Source organism: Bos indicus x Bos taurus, chromosome 25 (assembly GCF_003369695.1).
Source record: "Bos indicus x Bos taurus breed Angus x Brahman F1 hybrid chromosome 25, Bos_hybrid_MaternalHap_v2.0, whole genome shotgun sequence".
Taxonomy (NCBI): domain Eukaryota; kingdom Metazoa; phylum Chordata; class Mammalia; order Artiodactyla; family Bovidae; genus Bos; species Bos indicus x Bos taurus.
This window is the reverse complement of record NC_040100.1, coordinates 31,297,577-31,312,478: the sequence shown is the minus strand read 5'-3', so window position 1 is coordinate 31,312,478 and position 14,902 is coordinate 31,297,577. Positions and strand designations below refer to the sequence as shown.

General features: G+C 49.8%; 1 protein-coding gene across 2 annotated transcripts in view; it reads left to right on the top strand.

Moving 5' to 3' along the window:
• SNX29 (sorting nexin 29) overlaps positions 1–14,902 on the top strand; it is a 600,629-nt gene that overhangs the window by 525,139 nt on the left and 60,588 nt on the right. For both annotated transcript variants that reach the window (XM_027527872.1, XM_027527873.1), the window contains one exon: positions 5,223–5,362. In XM_027527872.1, coding sequence (XP_027383673.1) covers positions 5,223–5,362 — 140 coding nt within the window. The remainder of the gene's footprint in view (positions 1–5,222; positions 5,363–14,902) is intronic.

Here is a 14,902-nt window from a genome sequence, read left to right as displayed (position 1 = left end):
AGCTCCATCTGTCTGTGCTCAGTTATGTCCGACTCTTTGTGACCCCATGAACTGTAGCCCTCCAGGCTCCTCTGTCCATGGGACTCTCCAGCCAAGAATACCGGAGTGGGTTGCCGTTTCCTTCTCCAGGGGATCATCCCGACCCAGGGATCAAACCAGTGTTTCTGTGCCTCCTGCATTGGCAGGTGGATTCTTTACCACTGCGCCACCTGGGAAGCCCCTACACCCTGGTGTTCATGTTTTTAGGCCACACAAGCCCACTAGCAGCTTGCGGTGAAAAGGCACCACCATCTGCACCTTTGGTCAGTTCAGTTCAGTCGCTCAGTCGTGTCCGACTCTTTGTGACCCCATGGACTGCAGCACGCCAGGCCTCCCTGTCCATCATCAACTCCCAGAGCTTACTCAAACTCATGTCCGTTGAGTCGGTGATGTCATCCAACCATCTCATCCTCTGTTGTCCCCTTCTCCTCCCGCCTTCAATCTTTACCAGTATCTGGGTCTTTTCACATGAGTCAGTTCTTCACATCAGGTGGCCAAAGTATTAGAGTTTCAGCTTCAGCATCAGTCCTTCCAGTGAATATTCAGGACTGATTTCCTTTAGGATGGACTGGTTGGATCACCTTGCAGTCCAAGGGACTCTCAAGAGTCTTCTCCTACACCACAGTTCAAAAGCATCAATTCTTTGGTGCTCAGCTTTCTTTATAGTCCAACTCTCACATCCATACATGACTACTGGAAAAACCATACCCTTGACTAGATGGACCTTTGTTGGCAAAGTAGTGTCTCTGCTTTTCAATATGCTATCTAGGTTGGTCATAACTTTTCTTCCAAGGAGTAAGCGTCTTTTAATTTAATGGCTGCAGTCACCATGTATAGTGATTTTGGAGCCCCCAAAAATAAAGTCTTTCACTGTTTCCCTGTTTACCATGAAGTGATGGGACCAGATGCCATGATCTTAGTTTCCTGAATGTTGTTTAAATCAGCTTTTTCACTCTCCTCTTTCACTTTCATCAAGAGGCTCTTCAGTTCTTCTTCACTTTCTGCCACCAGGGTGGTGTCATCTGCATATCTGCAGTTATTGATATTTCTCCTGGCAGTCTTGATTCCAGCTTGTGCTTCATCCATCCCAGCGTTTTGCATGATGTACTGTGCATATAAGTTAAATAAGCAGGGTGACAGTATACAGCCTTGACAAACTCCCTTTCCCAATTTGGAACCAGTCTGTTGTTCCATGTCCATTTCTAACTGTTGCTTCTTGACCTGCATTGAGATTTCTCAGGAGGCAGATCACGTGGTCTGGTATTCCCATCTCTTGAAGAATTTTCCACAGGTTGTTGTGATCCACACAGTTAAAGGCTTTGGCATAGTCAATAAAGCAGAAGTAGATGTTTTTCTGGAACTCTCTTGCTTTTTCGATGATCCAGCGGATATTAGCAATTTGATCTCTGGTTCCTCTGCCTTTTCTAAATCCACCTTGAACATTTGGAAGTTCACAGTTCACGTACTGTTATGAGCATTACTTTGCTAGCGTGTGAGATGAGTGCAATTGTGCAGTACTTTGAACATTCTTTGGCATTCCTTTTCTTTGGGACTGGAATGAAAACTGACCTTTTCCAGTCCTGTGGCCACAGGACTTTTGGTCAGAACTTCACTAATCCCGAGGGGGAATCTGATCTGAACCAGACTGCATTCAACCTGCTGGAGAATTGCCAGCTTTGTTCTAGGATGGACTCCACCCTTAAAAAAAAAATTCCATAAGCAGTAGGCACATTTGAAAATTCAGATGTTCGAATACACACTAGGTATGAGGTAACACCAACACATTATCATTCACCTTGTTAGAGGTGACCGCAGTGTTGTGGCACAATAGGAAAATGTTCTTAGTGTTTTAGAAATGCACCCTGGAGTGTTTAGGGGTAAAACATCATGGTAGCTATAATTTAAGACAGCTTAGCAAAAAGGTGAAAATGATGAAATATGGGAAAGGGTTAAGACTTTATTAGATAAAGGGTCATGAGGGTTTATTATACCATGCGCTCTACTTTCTGCCATAATTTGGAACTTTGATAGTGAAAAACGAAATGACAGTCCCGGGAAAGACTGAGGTATTCTGAGATCTTTGCAGCCTCACCGAATCCTGCTGAGTCGTGTGTGGCCACTCAAGGCGTCCAGACCCCCAGATGAGATTGAGATCTGAGGACAGTGTGTCCAGGCAAAGGCTCGTGGTCTGAGGACAGCCCGCACCATCCTAGCCCTATCCCCATCATTCCCGTGTGACCGGCTTCCTTCTGCTACAACCGATGGGCAAGTGCAAGTGTAAACTGTGTATTGACTGGGAGACGCCTTGGGGTTTAAAAGACCCATAGATTTTTCTTCTGTAAATTGAAGAGTGTCTTCAGAATTGAAGGCAGCTCTCCCTTGCTCACCGGCCAATGACCTGGGACCCTACTGAGCTGCCTCCAGGTCCTGAGACCTTGGACAATTTCCCTACCCTTCCCGAGCCTCCACTGTGCTGGAAATATGCGGCGCTGGGAAAGCGCTGAGCGCAGAGCAGGCATGAAGACTCCACAAATACCTGTCTCTTGTTCTGAACAGCTCAGTAGAAATTGCTCAGCAGTCAGACTCAGATTGCTACCATGCAGGGTTTTATTAGAAGCTGGCTGGGGTTTCCTGGGACTGGTGAGCTCGAGGATTCAGCGCGTGGCAAGGATGTGGGATTCCTCCAGGTGGCAACCTTTCTGCCAAGCCCCTGTTGGCCCTGGGACCTGGGCCAGCAGAAGCCCTAGTGAAAACAGGCAGATTCGACTCCTGGGTGGGATCCTCTGACCTTCATTGGAGGGTCCTCCTGTCCTCCCCTCCCAGGACCGTATAGCCCAGCACGGCCCCACAAGCCGCACGGGGAGCCATCCCCACCCTCCTTGGTGCTCAGAGAGTTCTAAGCATCCTTCCTCTGAAAAAGGAGGAATCCCCATGAGTTCTTCCAGGACTGCTGAGCCCCTTTCTTGCCTTCCTGCCGCAAAGCCTTTCAAGCCGTCCTTGAGGGTTTCTTGCGCAGATTACAAACCAGGCCTGAGTGGCTCCGTTCAGCATTAACCTGGCATACTAATCACCTTCCCAAGGCGGAGGATCTAATTGCTTATGATAGGTTGAAACTTGGAGACCGCGGAGCAGACCCAGGCATTAGACGGGTGAGCGGAGCCCGAGTGGCTGAGCTTGGGGCGAGGACCCGCGGTTCTCCTGGCCTGATGCCTTCTGCCCCCACTGCACGAGATTCCAGCCCCAACCTGGGACCGCGCTGGCAATCAAGTTGGATGGCCAACCACAGTGTTGGAGCACCATTTCCCCTGGAGAAACATCCCACTGAGGCACTACATCAGAGGGTGGCTCTGGGAGAAAAGACCTTGCTGTGACCTTGAAGCGGCCCCCAGGGGGCAACAGATGCTCTGTGTTCCTTCCTCCCTGCTGGCATCCAGAGGAGGGCTGCAGATGAAACTCAGGGCACCCCATAAAATCTGAATTTCAGATAAATAGTGAATACTTTCCAAGTCTGAGTGAGTCCCAAATATTATATGGAAAGGTTTTATTGTATAGCCATACTTGAATACCGAAAAATTATTGAGTCATGAATTATTGAATATGGAGTTATGAATACTGAAAAATTCATTGTTTATCTGAAATTCAGATTTCACCGGGCATCCTGTCTTTTTATTTGCTAAGCCTGGCAGCACTTAAGAATCTCCCGGCTGCGCTTGGGTTCCTGGCAGGGCCTTGTCAGGACAGGGCTTGTCCTCAGGTGTCTCTGAGAGTGTGGGCGCCTCCTGCAGACTTCCAGAGCCCCAGGCTGGCTGGGGCGGTTGGCGAGGGGGGCGATGAGTGTCCTGCTTTTGGTGTGAGGCCTCGTGGGCGAGCAGCCCAGCCTCGCTCTGGGCCACTGTTCCCTCCTTTGTCATGTGAAACTCATCAGAGAGTGCGTCTTGTGTCCCTGTGAGGATGAGTAACCCTGTTCCTCCCATCCCTTTGCTCTGCTGTGCCTGTTCGCCTCACTCAGCCTCCAGTCTGGAAGAAGCATCGCTTCCTCAAAGAGGGATGTCCCCCACCCCCAACGCGGGCCCGATTTCCTTGTTCCAAACCAGCCCCCTCTCCCCCGCGCCCCCCGGCCAGTTCAGAGGCATATGAGCAGGTGGGGCTCTGGGATCTGTGGGGCCCATGGCAACAGGCAGATGTAGGGCCCCTCATGCCGAAATTATTCAGATTTTCAACATGGGGACAGCACGTCACCACATGGGTCCAAGTTCTCACCCTGGGGCACGCCTGGAAGCCAGCCCTGCCTACGAGGGCCAGGCAGACATGGGGGTGTGAGCCAGGAGGGTTCTGAATGTGGACCTGGGGCCCTGTGCCTGCCTTGGGGCCACACCAAGCAGACCCCCACCCCCGGAGTGGCCCTGGGAGTGGGGCCGTGTCACTACGTCTCTTAGTTTCTCAGAAAGGGTGGAATTTGTTTATTAATGAAATCTTTCTTAAATAGTGGTGACTGATTCCAATTTCAGAAAATTCCCGTGAAGGCAAAATTAAGCACCCCCTCTGGAGGGAGGCACACTACGTGTGATGAGTGACGCTGTGTGCTGACCTGTGTGGTCACTGGGTTTATTTATCTCCTCCAGCAGGGCCACCTCAGGGACCCTTTGTGTTCATGGTCTGTCCCAGATCCCAGTGCCCTGCTTGGCACGTTGCAGGTGCTGAGATTTCATTCGTTCCTGGGAATACAATGTAGGAAATTTCATGAACCTGCATTGCCCCCACTTAGCAGTAATAGTGGGGCTTCCCTTGTGGCTCAGATGATAAAGAATCTGCCTACAATGCAAGAGACCTGGGGTTTGATCCTTGGGTTGGGAAGATCCCCTGGAGAAGGGCATGGCAACCCACTCCAGTATTCTTGCCTGGAGAATCCCATGGACAGAGGAGCCTGGGCGATTACAGTCCATGGGGTTGCAAAGAGTCAGACATGGCTGAGTGACTAACACACACACACACACACACACACAAACACACAACAGTAGTAGCATCATGAGCATCTCCCCTGTTGCTAAGTGTGGTCACACATGTAAAGCCTGAGGCACACTTGCACTCGTTCTGGGTAAAGAAGATTGTTGGTCGTGTGTTCTCTGGGCGGTTGAGGAAAGCAGAAAGCATACCTGAGGATGCCTGTCTGTCTGTCTTCCCAGGACGCCAAGTTTGTGGAGGAACGCAGGAAGCAGCTGCAGACCTACCTGCGCAGCGTCATGAACAAAGTCATCCAGGCAGTCCCTGAGTTTACCGCCAGCCCCCAGAAGGAGACCCTGACCCAGCTGATGCCCTTCTTCGTGTGAGTACCGGTCACGTGCTCCGCCCAGTGCGGCCTGCCTTCTCCTCTGAGGTTACACTGCGGCGCCTGTCTGTGTCCTGACACCCCAGGAGACCCGAGGGGGCGAGCCCGCAAGTCAGCATTGTTGATTCGAGGCTCCCCAAAAATCAGAACTCTGCAGTTTCATCCTTTGGTACATTTTGATCGCAGGAAGGATTGCAGCCTACAGGTGTCCCGGAGTTAAAGTAGTCTCTCTCAGACTTTCTTAGCATGTCAGCAGTGAACCCAAGGAAACTTCTTGAAAGACTCCCACTGGTGCCAACTTAGATTACTTTCATATTTGTATGACTTAAGTATAAGCCAACTTAAAACTAGGTACATAGACCTTGTTCTTACAGGTCGTATACAAGTAAAAGCAAAAAAGATATTTACGTATTGGACACTTAGAACATTATCACAATTCAGAATCATCGATTAACACAGTGGCCACTGCTTTTTATGAAACCAAGTCTTTGCTCACAGTGATATGCAGAAGAAACTTGGCTTCTCCCAAGCTTGCCACATACCTTGCTGGTGATCCACATTGCTGACCCCACCTGCCCCTGACCCAACTTTCCTTGGGTCACGTTGCTGGAGAACATCTGTTTGAGCCACACTTTGGGGCCGGTGGGCCTCACTGGTGTCACTGCCTTATCGCTGATTATTCCGCATAGTCCTCATCCATCTCTCATCATATCAAGACATCTGCATGCTTGGATTCAGGGAACCCAAACAATGAAGCTGCTCTTAGTTTTTATTGAGTCTTCAGATGCTAGAGAAGATAATTATACTCCACCCTTGAATCACACGGAGGTAAGAAGCACCAGCCTCCCTCCCAGTTGAAAATCTGTGTATAACCTTTCACTCCCTCCAAACCTAGCTGCTCATAACCTACTATTGACCTTACCTACGACATAAACAGTCAGATAACACATATTTTGGGTGTCTACATTTATTTTATCCATTTATGACATTCCTAGCTTTTTCTTAATTTTTTAGTATTTCTAGATTATGCAGTTTATCTGCGAGTTTTTAAATCATTGCAAACCTTCAAAAATCTTTCTAATATGTCTATTGAAAAATACCTGTATATAAGTGGACCTGCTCAGCTCAAACCCATGTTGTTCAAGGGTCAACTGTATATGATTTCTAAAATGTTGTCATTGTAGTGGAAACAGTAGACCTAAGGATCCATATAGCAAACCCATGGGCCTCTGAAAGTAGGCTGGGACTTGTCATTTGATAAAGACTGGTTTGCTGATAATGCAAGAGTTTCCCTGGAGCTCTTCAAAATGGGTGTGCTGAGGGTTTGTGGATCTGTTTTGTCTTAACGGTGATGCTGTAACTCAAAATGGGGCTTATTTCTGCTTCTGTGTGTGGGGAGTATCTTTGGCTTCACACTCTCTGGAATTTCCAAGTTGAATTTCCAACCAGACAGACATTGGCAGGACTTACCTGCTCCATGAAATTAAAAGATGCTTGCTCCTTGGAAGAAAAGTTAATGACCAACCTAGACAGCATATTAAAAAGCAGAGACATTACTTTGCCAACAAAGGCCCATCTAGTCAAAGCTATGGGTTTTCCAGTAGTCAAGTATGAATGTGAGAGTTGCACTATAAAGAAAGCTGAGTGCCGAAGAATTGATGCTTTTGAACTATGGTGTTGTAGAAGACTCTTGAGAGTCCCTTGGACTGCAAGGAGATCCAATCAGTCCATCCTAAAGGAAATCAGTCCTGAATATTCATTGGAAGGACTGATCCTTAAGCTGAAACTCCAGTACTTTGGTCACCTGATGTGAAGAGCTGACTCATTAGAAAAGACCCTGATGCTGGGAAAGATTGAAGACGGGAGAAGAAGGGGACAACAGAGGATGAGATGGTTGCATGGCGTCACCGATTCAATGGAAATGAGTTTGAGTAAGCTCCGGGAGTTGGTGATGGACAGGGAAGCCTGGCGTGCTGCCTTCCATGGGGTCATAGAGTCGGACACAACTAAGCGACTGAACTGAACTGAACCTGCTCCAGGCTTTGAAACTGAAGGCAAATCCGCTTACTCGCATCCTTCTAATTGTTTTAGGACCTTTATGAGAAGATTCAGTTGTTCTCTGCTATCTCTGATAAAAAAGATGTCTCCCCCTCCACCCCTCCAAATAGAATACACCATATGGTATTTTTCTTTCATTCTATTATTTGTGCCACTAGGGGCTTGATTTTGTTTTGAAAACACCACTACAGTTCATGAGAGGAGGCCCCCTTCTTTTCTTTTTAAACATTGCATATTGTATGTACTTGGCTGTGCTGGTTCTCAGTTGCAGAATGTGGGATCGCTGTGAGGGATCCAGTTCCCTGACCAGGAATGGAACCCAGGCCCCCTGCTTTGGAAGCACAGAGGCTTAGCCATTGGACCATCAGGGAAGCCCCCCTTCTTTTAAAGGTAGCCCCCTGGCCTGTGATGAATACTGGAAATCAAATTCTCACTGAGTCATGTGTGTTTGGATCAGATTTCCTGGTGAAAATGGAGTCTAAGACATGGTCCTAAGACCCCGATGTTACAAAAGGCTGCCCACCTCAAGTGTGAGAATAGGCTGCCTCATAGGGTGAGCTGGTGCCCCCACTGCTGGGGTGGGTGGTCCAGGCAGTTCTGGGGGGGCATGCGCCAAACTCCAGCCTGTAGAATTATGACAACTGCCTGGTAACACAGGAGCATCTTGGTGTGTTGTGCAGTCCCAGCCACGCTGGCTGCCATCGATCACAGCTGAGAAATAAAGCTCTATGCCCAATTAGCATGGAGAACTTGGGGTTCCATTGCATGGGCTTTAAAACATACAAAAGAGACTGTGGCAAATGACACAGTATTGACATGAGACTCTGGACGCAACCTTGGTCTCAAATCCAGTTGATATCAAACAGCTTTCCTTGCAGTGCCACCGCTCACTGCCCTCGCCTCCTCTATTTTGAAGTCAGATGGTGCTACAGGTTGGAACTTGCAGGTCATTTCATGAGGGGGTGACAGAAGGCAAGCCTCACCCTGCTCTGTCCTTTCCAGTGACCTCCATGTCATCATGTCCTGTCTCTGCATCCTTCTAGAAGACAGCAGGCCTGCTATCTCAGCTCAGAAGCTCACTCTGAGAGAGTCCCAGTTAAAAAGCGTCTATCTCAACTAAGGAAATAAACCCCCCTCCCCAAAGCAAGATTCTTCTTAGAATCTTGACAGATTTCCTTGGGTCTTTCCTTTTTTGTTTGATTTTGTTTATTTATTGGCTGTACTGGGTCTTTGTTGCAGCGTGCGGGCTTCTCTACGTGCAGCACGTAGGCTTCCCTAGTACGGTGCATGGGCTTAGTTGCCCCTTGGCACATGGGATCTTAGTTCCCTGATCAGGGATCAAACCCATGTTCCCTGCGTTGGAAGGCATATTCTTTACCCCTGGTGGTGGTGGTGGTTCACTCTCAGTCACGTCCGACTCTGCGACCCCCTGGACTGCAGCACGCCGGGCTTCCCTGGCCTTCACCATCTCCCAGAGAGACTGTGTTCCCACTGGACCACACCTGGCTGAAGTCGCACAGAGCTGCCCTGTCCCCACCGATCCCCCCCCTCATCCCTGGACACTGAGCCGACTTCTCTGCCATTTGCTGTTAGCGTTTGGGTGGTTTTTTACCCACAGTCACTCGTATTACCTGCCTGGCCCGGGAGACACTCGATTTTGCAGTGCTGGCTCTGACCCGCTGCTCAGCCGTGTAGGTTCCGGCTGTGAGGCGCCCGCGGTGCATTGCTCACCCTCTGTGCTCCCAAGTGTGTTCCATGAGCTCGTCACTGCTAAGCATCCGTCAAGATGGTCCCTTTCCCATGAGGGGTGTGAGGGTGAAGGGAGGCAGGGGATTAAACCTAGCAGGTAGAGTTTGCTCATTTTTCTTCACTGAAATCCTTCAAACGTTCAGGGCTGTGCAGGGCTGGCATCCAGTATTGCATGGCACCCGCTTTTACACACACTGTTCTGCTTCGTCTTTCCTGTTTAACGTGTCAGTATTTCACTCTTCTGCAAGGGGCAGCATGACTTCCAAGGATTCTGCCATCTGCACACGTCTGAGAGCTGAGGAATCAGCAGGTTGAATTCTTTTTTCTCCAGATCTCTCTGCCTCCCATTGACTTCCTGGCTAATGCCAGCAGCAGTCGGAATTAGAAAGTAGGACAGTAGGAAGTGGGCCGTCTCTTTTCCATTTTGAACCCTTGTGTGTGCCTGGCCCACGTGGAGATTTGAGCCTGCCCCCAAAACCAGCGAATAGACAACACACCCTAATACCCTCTTCCTTTGGGGGACCCCACGTTGTTTGCATCCTCCTGGCTTTTTGGAGGGACAGGCAGACCCCAGGACATGACACGTGGCAGATGTGAGCAGTTACTTTGGGAAATGTGTGCTCCTTGGAAGGTGCATTAACGCAGGGGGCGGGATCGTGGATTCCAAGAAGTCATTCTGCAGAACCGGACCGCAGCTCCATGAAGACTTCAGTGATTTGCGGTGCTGTTGTGAAGCGTGTTATTAAGATGTTTTTCTGCAGAATATTTCAGCCTTGGGAAATGCACCGTGTTCTGTCGCTCCATGGAGGGAGAGGAAGAGTTCCGGGGGTGGGAGCAGGAGTAATGTAGGGCACAGCACACCCTTCCCACCGGATTCTCGGCAGAAAACACGGTTGATGTTTTCCCCACTCCCCGCCCCCATCTGCTGCCACATTTACTCTCAAAGCTGTTAAACATATTTTTTGCTGAAATAGGAGCTGCCACGTTCTCCCTGCGAGCGGGAGGTTTGGCTCGGGGTTGAGATGTTTCAGCCTGGGCGCCTCCAGGATCACGTGGAGCCCAGAGGACATGCCGCTCTGCCAGGGGCCACTCACAGGAGCCACGCAGTTCCTTCCCAGGACCCTGGGCTCACACTGCTTTTGGGGACTGGCCCAAATCTCCCAGGCCAGAAAAGAGTGAAGACCCCATTCAAGAAGTCTCACTCTTGAGGCCAGACTGGCAGACTGGTGAGATGTGGGTCATGCTTAAAATGAAATATCCGTGTGAGTGATTTGTGATGAGCAGATGAGTCTGAGACCCCCCGGGGTCCAAATGGAGAGCGTGGGGATTTGGGCGTCACTGCTGTTCCCCACTAGCTCTGCCACAGAGGAGGAGGGTGATCTCGGGCCAGGATGCAGCCTCTTGAGTCTTAGGTTCCTTTTGTGTGAAATGGGAGGAGAGGTATGGATGCAGGATGGTAGGTGAGAGCGGAACTCGGCCGCTTCTCTGTGTCAACTGCAGCTGATGACGAGACTTGTGAGAAAGACCAGGAGAGACTCCCCACAAAAACCCTACGGACATTTCTCTGTCTCTCTCTTCATCCATCCATCCATCATCTATCCATGTCTACAGGTAAAAAACTGAGTCCCAGGAAATTTAACCAGTTTGCCTAAGGTCCTGGTGAGAGCATGTTGCAGGTCAGAGCAAGAGTCCAGTGCGCTGCCCTGAGCCGCAGGGACGCTGAGTGCCCAGCACATAGTGTGTGCTCGTGAAACGCTAACTGGTAACGTGACTGTTTCTGGAAGTCCGCCTCCCCCTCTCCTTCCGCACCGGGATCTTGCATCTAGACACAGGGACTCAGGGAGAAACCGTGTGCACCAGCTGGGCTCTGGCTTTCTGTGGACTCTGAGAGCCCATGGCAGCGCTCCCTCTAGGGACCAGGCCTTTCCTCCAAGAAGACACCCCATCCCTCAGAAGCTCATTACCTGGAGGTCTCTCCAGGGGGACCCACCACCCCGTCACCTGGAGAGATGACATGCAAAATGCCGCTTCATCACCTCCGTCTGCTGGCCTGTGGAGGGGCTGTGTCAAGGGATGCAGAGAAAGTGCAGTCCCCCAGAGTACCGGCCCTCCAGTCCTCTGCAGGACTCCTGCCCACGGAGCTCAGAACAGATGACTCTTTCTGAAGATGACGAGGGTGACAGCTACTCTTCTCTGTGAGTCAGATGGCCCCCCTACCCCCCACACATCCCACCAGTGACAGTAATTATGTTTCACTCCTGCCGTTTCTTTGTGTTGGGTGGTGAAGAGGGGTGAGATCAGCTTCACAAAGCTGATGATGGTGCAGCTTTTACAAGTCCGGGAAAAGTGAGGGAGCCTGGAACACCTCCAGAGCAGGAACACTGCTGAGCTGATACACGGAAAACCCCCGTCAAAGGGACTTCTGTTCGGCAAACAGCCCTGTCATCCACTCAGTGTTTACTGACCACCTGCTAAGGACTCAACAGGCACTGGGCGGGTAATAGCGAACAAAACAGAAAAAAAGAGCATAAACCACCTTAATGGAGTCAAGAGAGATGGAGAATGGACAAATAAACATGTCATATGCCGCTAAACAAGAAGGTCTCTGAGGAAAACTAACAAAGAGTTATAGACTAGAGAGTCCCAGTCACGCGGGTGGTGTTTCCACCAGATGGTTGGGGAAGGCCTCTCCGAGGGACAACCTTGTGAATTTCCGAGGGAAATTGGAACAGTGAGTGCAAAGGCCCTGAGGCAGGAGCGAGCCCAGTGTGTCGGATGAGGCCAGTGTGGCCAGAACAGAGAGCAGGAGAACGAGGCTGGAGAGGTCACCAGGGTTGGATCACACAGGGCCTTGGAGGCCGTAATAATGACGTCAGGATTTACTCCAACCTGAAGGGGTTGGGGCAGGAGTGCGACGTGACCTGCTTTATGTTTTTGCATCCTCACTCTGGATATAGATTAGAGAATAGAATCAGGGTGGGGGCGAGGGGAGGCAGAGGGGGAGGCTTTTGTAGGGTCCAAACAGGAAGAGGTAGTGGCTTGACCAGAGTGATGAGAAGAACCGTGTGAAGGGTGATTGGACCCCAGATACATTTGAGGGCTGGCTCTTGGGGTTGAGAGAAGAGGATTATGACACGCTTGAGGTCCTAACAGACCAGGCAGGTGTGCAGATGCTCTGTGTTATTACGTACAGATAACCCTGTATTCTCTGGTGGCTTTCCTGGTGGCTCAGATGGTAAAGAATCCACCTGCAATGCGGGAGACCTGGCTTCAGTCCCTGGATGGGGAAGATCCCCTGGAGGAAGGCATGGCTACCCACTCCAGTATTCTTGCCTGGAGAATCCCTACGGACAGAGGAACCTGGCAGGCTACAGCCCAGAGATTGCAAAGAGTCGGACACGACTGAGCGACTAAGCACAGCACAACGCTGTATTCAGGTCACAAGCACCTACATGACTCCATGTAGGCGTCTGGGGTGGTAAGTAGGTTGGTGGGGAGTATCACCATACAGATGACTGAGACAGGGCCCCAGGCCTCAGGGTCAATAGGTGTCCAGGTCACGCACTTATTCCAAGGCAGCGTTTTTTTTCCTTCTTTCCCAAGCTCATTCACCAGGAAATTTGCAGAGTGCCTGGGTAGGTGTCAGACTGTCCCATTTGTAGCCCCACTCTGCTTTGGACTAGCCATGTGGCCCTGGGCAGCTCACCGAAGCCCTTCCAGCCCTCAGCGTCTTCCTCTGTACAGTGGCAAGGTTCCCAGCACCCTCTCGTGGGGCCAGCAGGGTTCCACGTGCGCGTCGAGCTCTTAGAATGGCACCTCGCACGTAGTAAGCCCTGTATGTGCGTAACTATTTTTTACCAGCAGAAAGGGAGCACGGGAAAAGGAGTCTGGGGAGCAGACGTTTTGGAGGAAGTGATAAAATCATGGTATTAAAAAAAAATCCTGAAGCACTACAGAAAGATATAAGAAGGAGAAGTAAACATCACACCCCACTCCACTGTGTGTCGGGCCCCCCACCCTCCGCGATCGCTGTCAAGTTTCTTATGTAACTTTGCAGAAAGCATCGATACTTATGTAAGCCAAAGCCGGGCTCCAACCAGCCCTCTGTAGTTTGCCTTTTTAATTTAATAAAGCTGGCTCATTCCCTTTGAAAGCTACAGAATACTCAGTGCAATGGCTGTTTCATAATTTATTTTACCATCGCTCCATCTGAACGCTTAAGAGGTTTCCAGATTTGGCTCCCTCAAACAGTATCGCCAGAAAGGTTTCAAGTAGATGTACGTTTTGGCAGGTAGATCTGTGGGACTGATCTTTCGAAGTGGTTCTGGCTCTGAGGGCAGGCACATGTTTGAATATTGACAGGTATCACTAACCGCTACCACTCATACCGGTTTGATATGCACCATTCTGTTAGACATGAAGAGAGAGATGTGTTTTTCCCCCCCTAGATGTGCAGAACAGCTGAAAAGCTCAGAGGACCCCTGTCCTCCACTGCAGAGAACAGGGCACTGCCCTTGTGGTCAGGACGCCCTGGGGAGCAGGGCTGGGAGCTCAGAAGTCTTGAGCTAGTTGCCGTCTTGGTCTCCAGGAAGGGAGTCCTTGCAGGTCTCTGAGCTCAGGTCTGTGCTTCAGGAGGATCCTACTGGCAGCCGGGGATGGGGCGTGAGCGCTAGGGAGACAGGGCATGGTGCTTTTATAAGAGCCCAGAGAAAAGGTGGGAGGGCCTACACCAGACGATGCCAGGATTTTTTTCCATGTTTTTTAAATTAATGAACTTATTTTAACTGGAGGATAATTACTTGACAGTGTTGTGATGGATTTTTGCCGTACATTGACGTGAACCAGCCACGGGTCCACGTGTGTCCCCCATCCTGAACCCCTCCCACGTCCCTCCCCGCCCCATCTCTTGGAGTTGTCCCAGAACACCGGCTTTGGGTGCCTTGCTTCATGATGCCAAGATTTTGACGCTAAATATCTGGGTGGGTGATGATCAAGGGGACAAAGGAGACACTGGTTTTGGAGTAGGTGAGAGTGTGGGGTGTTGAGCTTAGAGATGGTCTCTGTGGGGTCCAGAAGGCAAGAGAGGAAGGTGAGTGTCTCCTCGGATGGCAGCCTCTGGACTTGATATCAGCTGTGAGTTCCTGCCTGCATTTCTCAGGAAACATATCTCTCTCCAGATCTCAAGAAAAACAGGAAATCAAGAAAAAGTATGATGATTCTTCTGTGAAAATTAAAGCGTAACAGTCAACATCCCTGGTTGAAGGAATCCACATTAATGAGGCAAAAGCAAGAACAGGAGGAGCCACATGTGGAATTGAGGGCCAAGGTCAGTGGTTCTAGGAACCAGGAGCTTGTAGGAGAGAAAGAGTCATGATCTCATTAGTCATTCTTGCCTTCAGCTGATGCTGTCATAAGTAGTGTGTCTGTGGCTCTGCCTACTGCAAACAATGAATTATTCTTGCAAATAAAATAAATACTAACAAGTTTATTGCATAAAATCACTGCAGATGGTGACTATAGCCACAAAATTAAAAGATGCTTACTCCTCAGAAGAAAGCTATGACAAACCTACATAGGATATTAAAAAGCAGAGATATCACTTTAATGACAGAGGTCTGTATAGTCAAAGCTATGGTTTTTCCAGTAGTCATGTACAGATGTGAGAGTTGGACCACAAAGAAGGCCAAATGCCAAGGAATTGATGTTTTCAAATTGTATTGGAGATTCTTG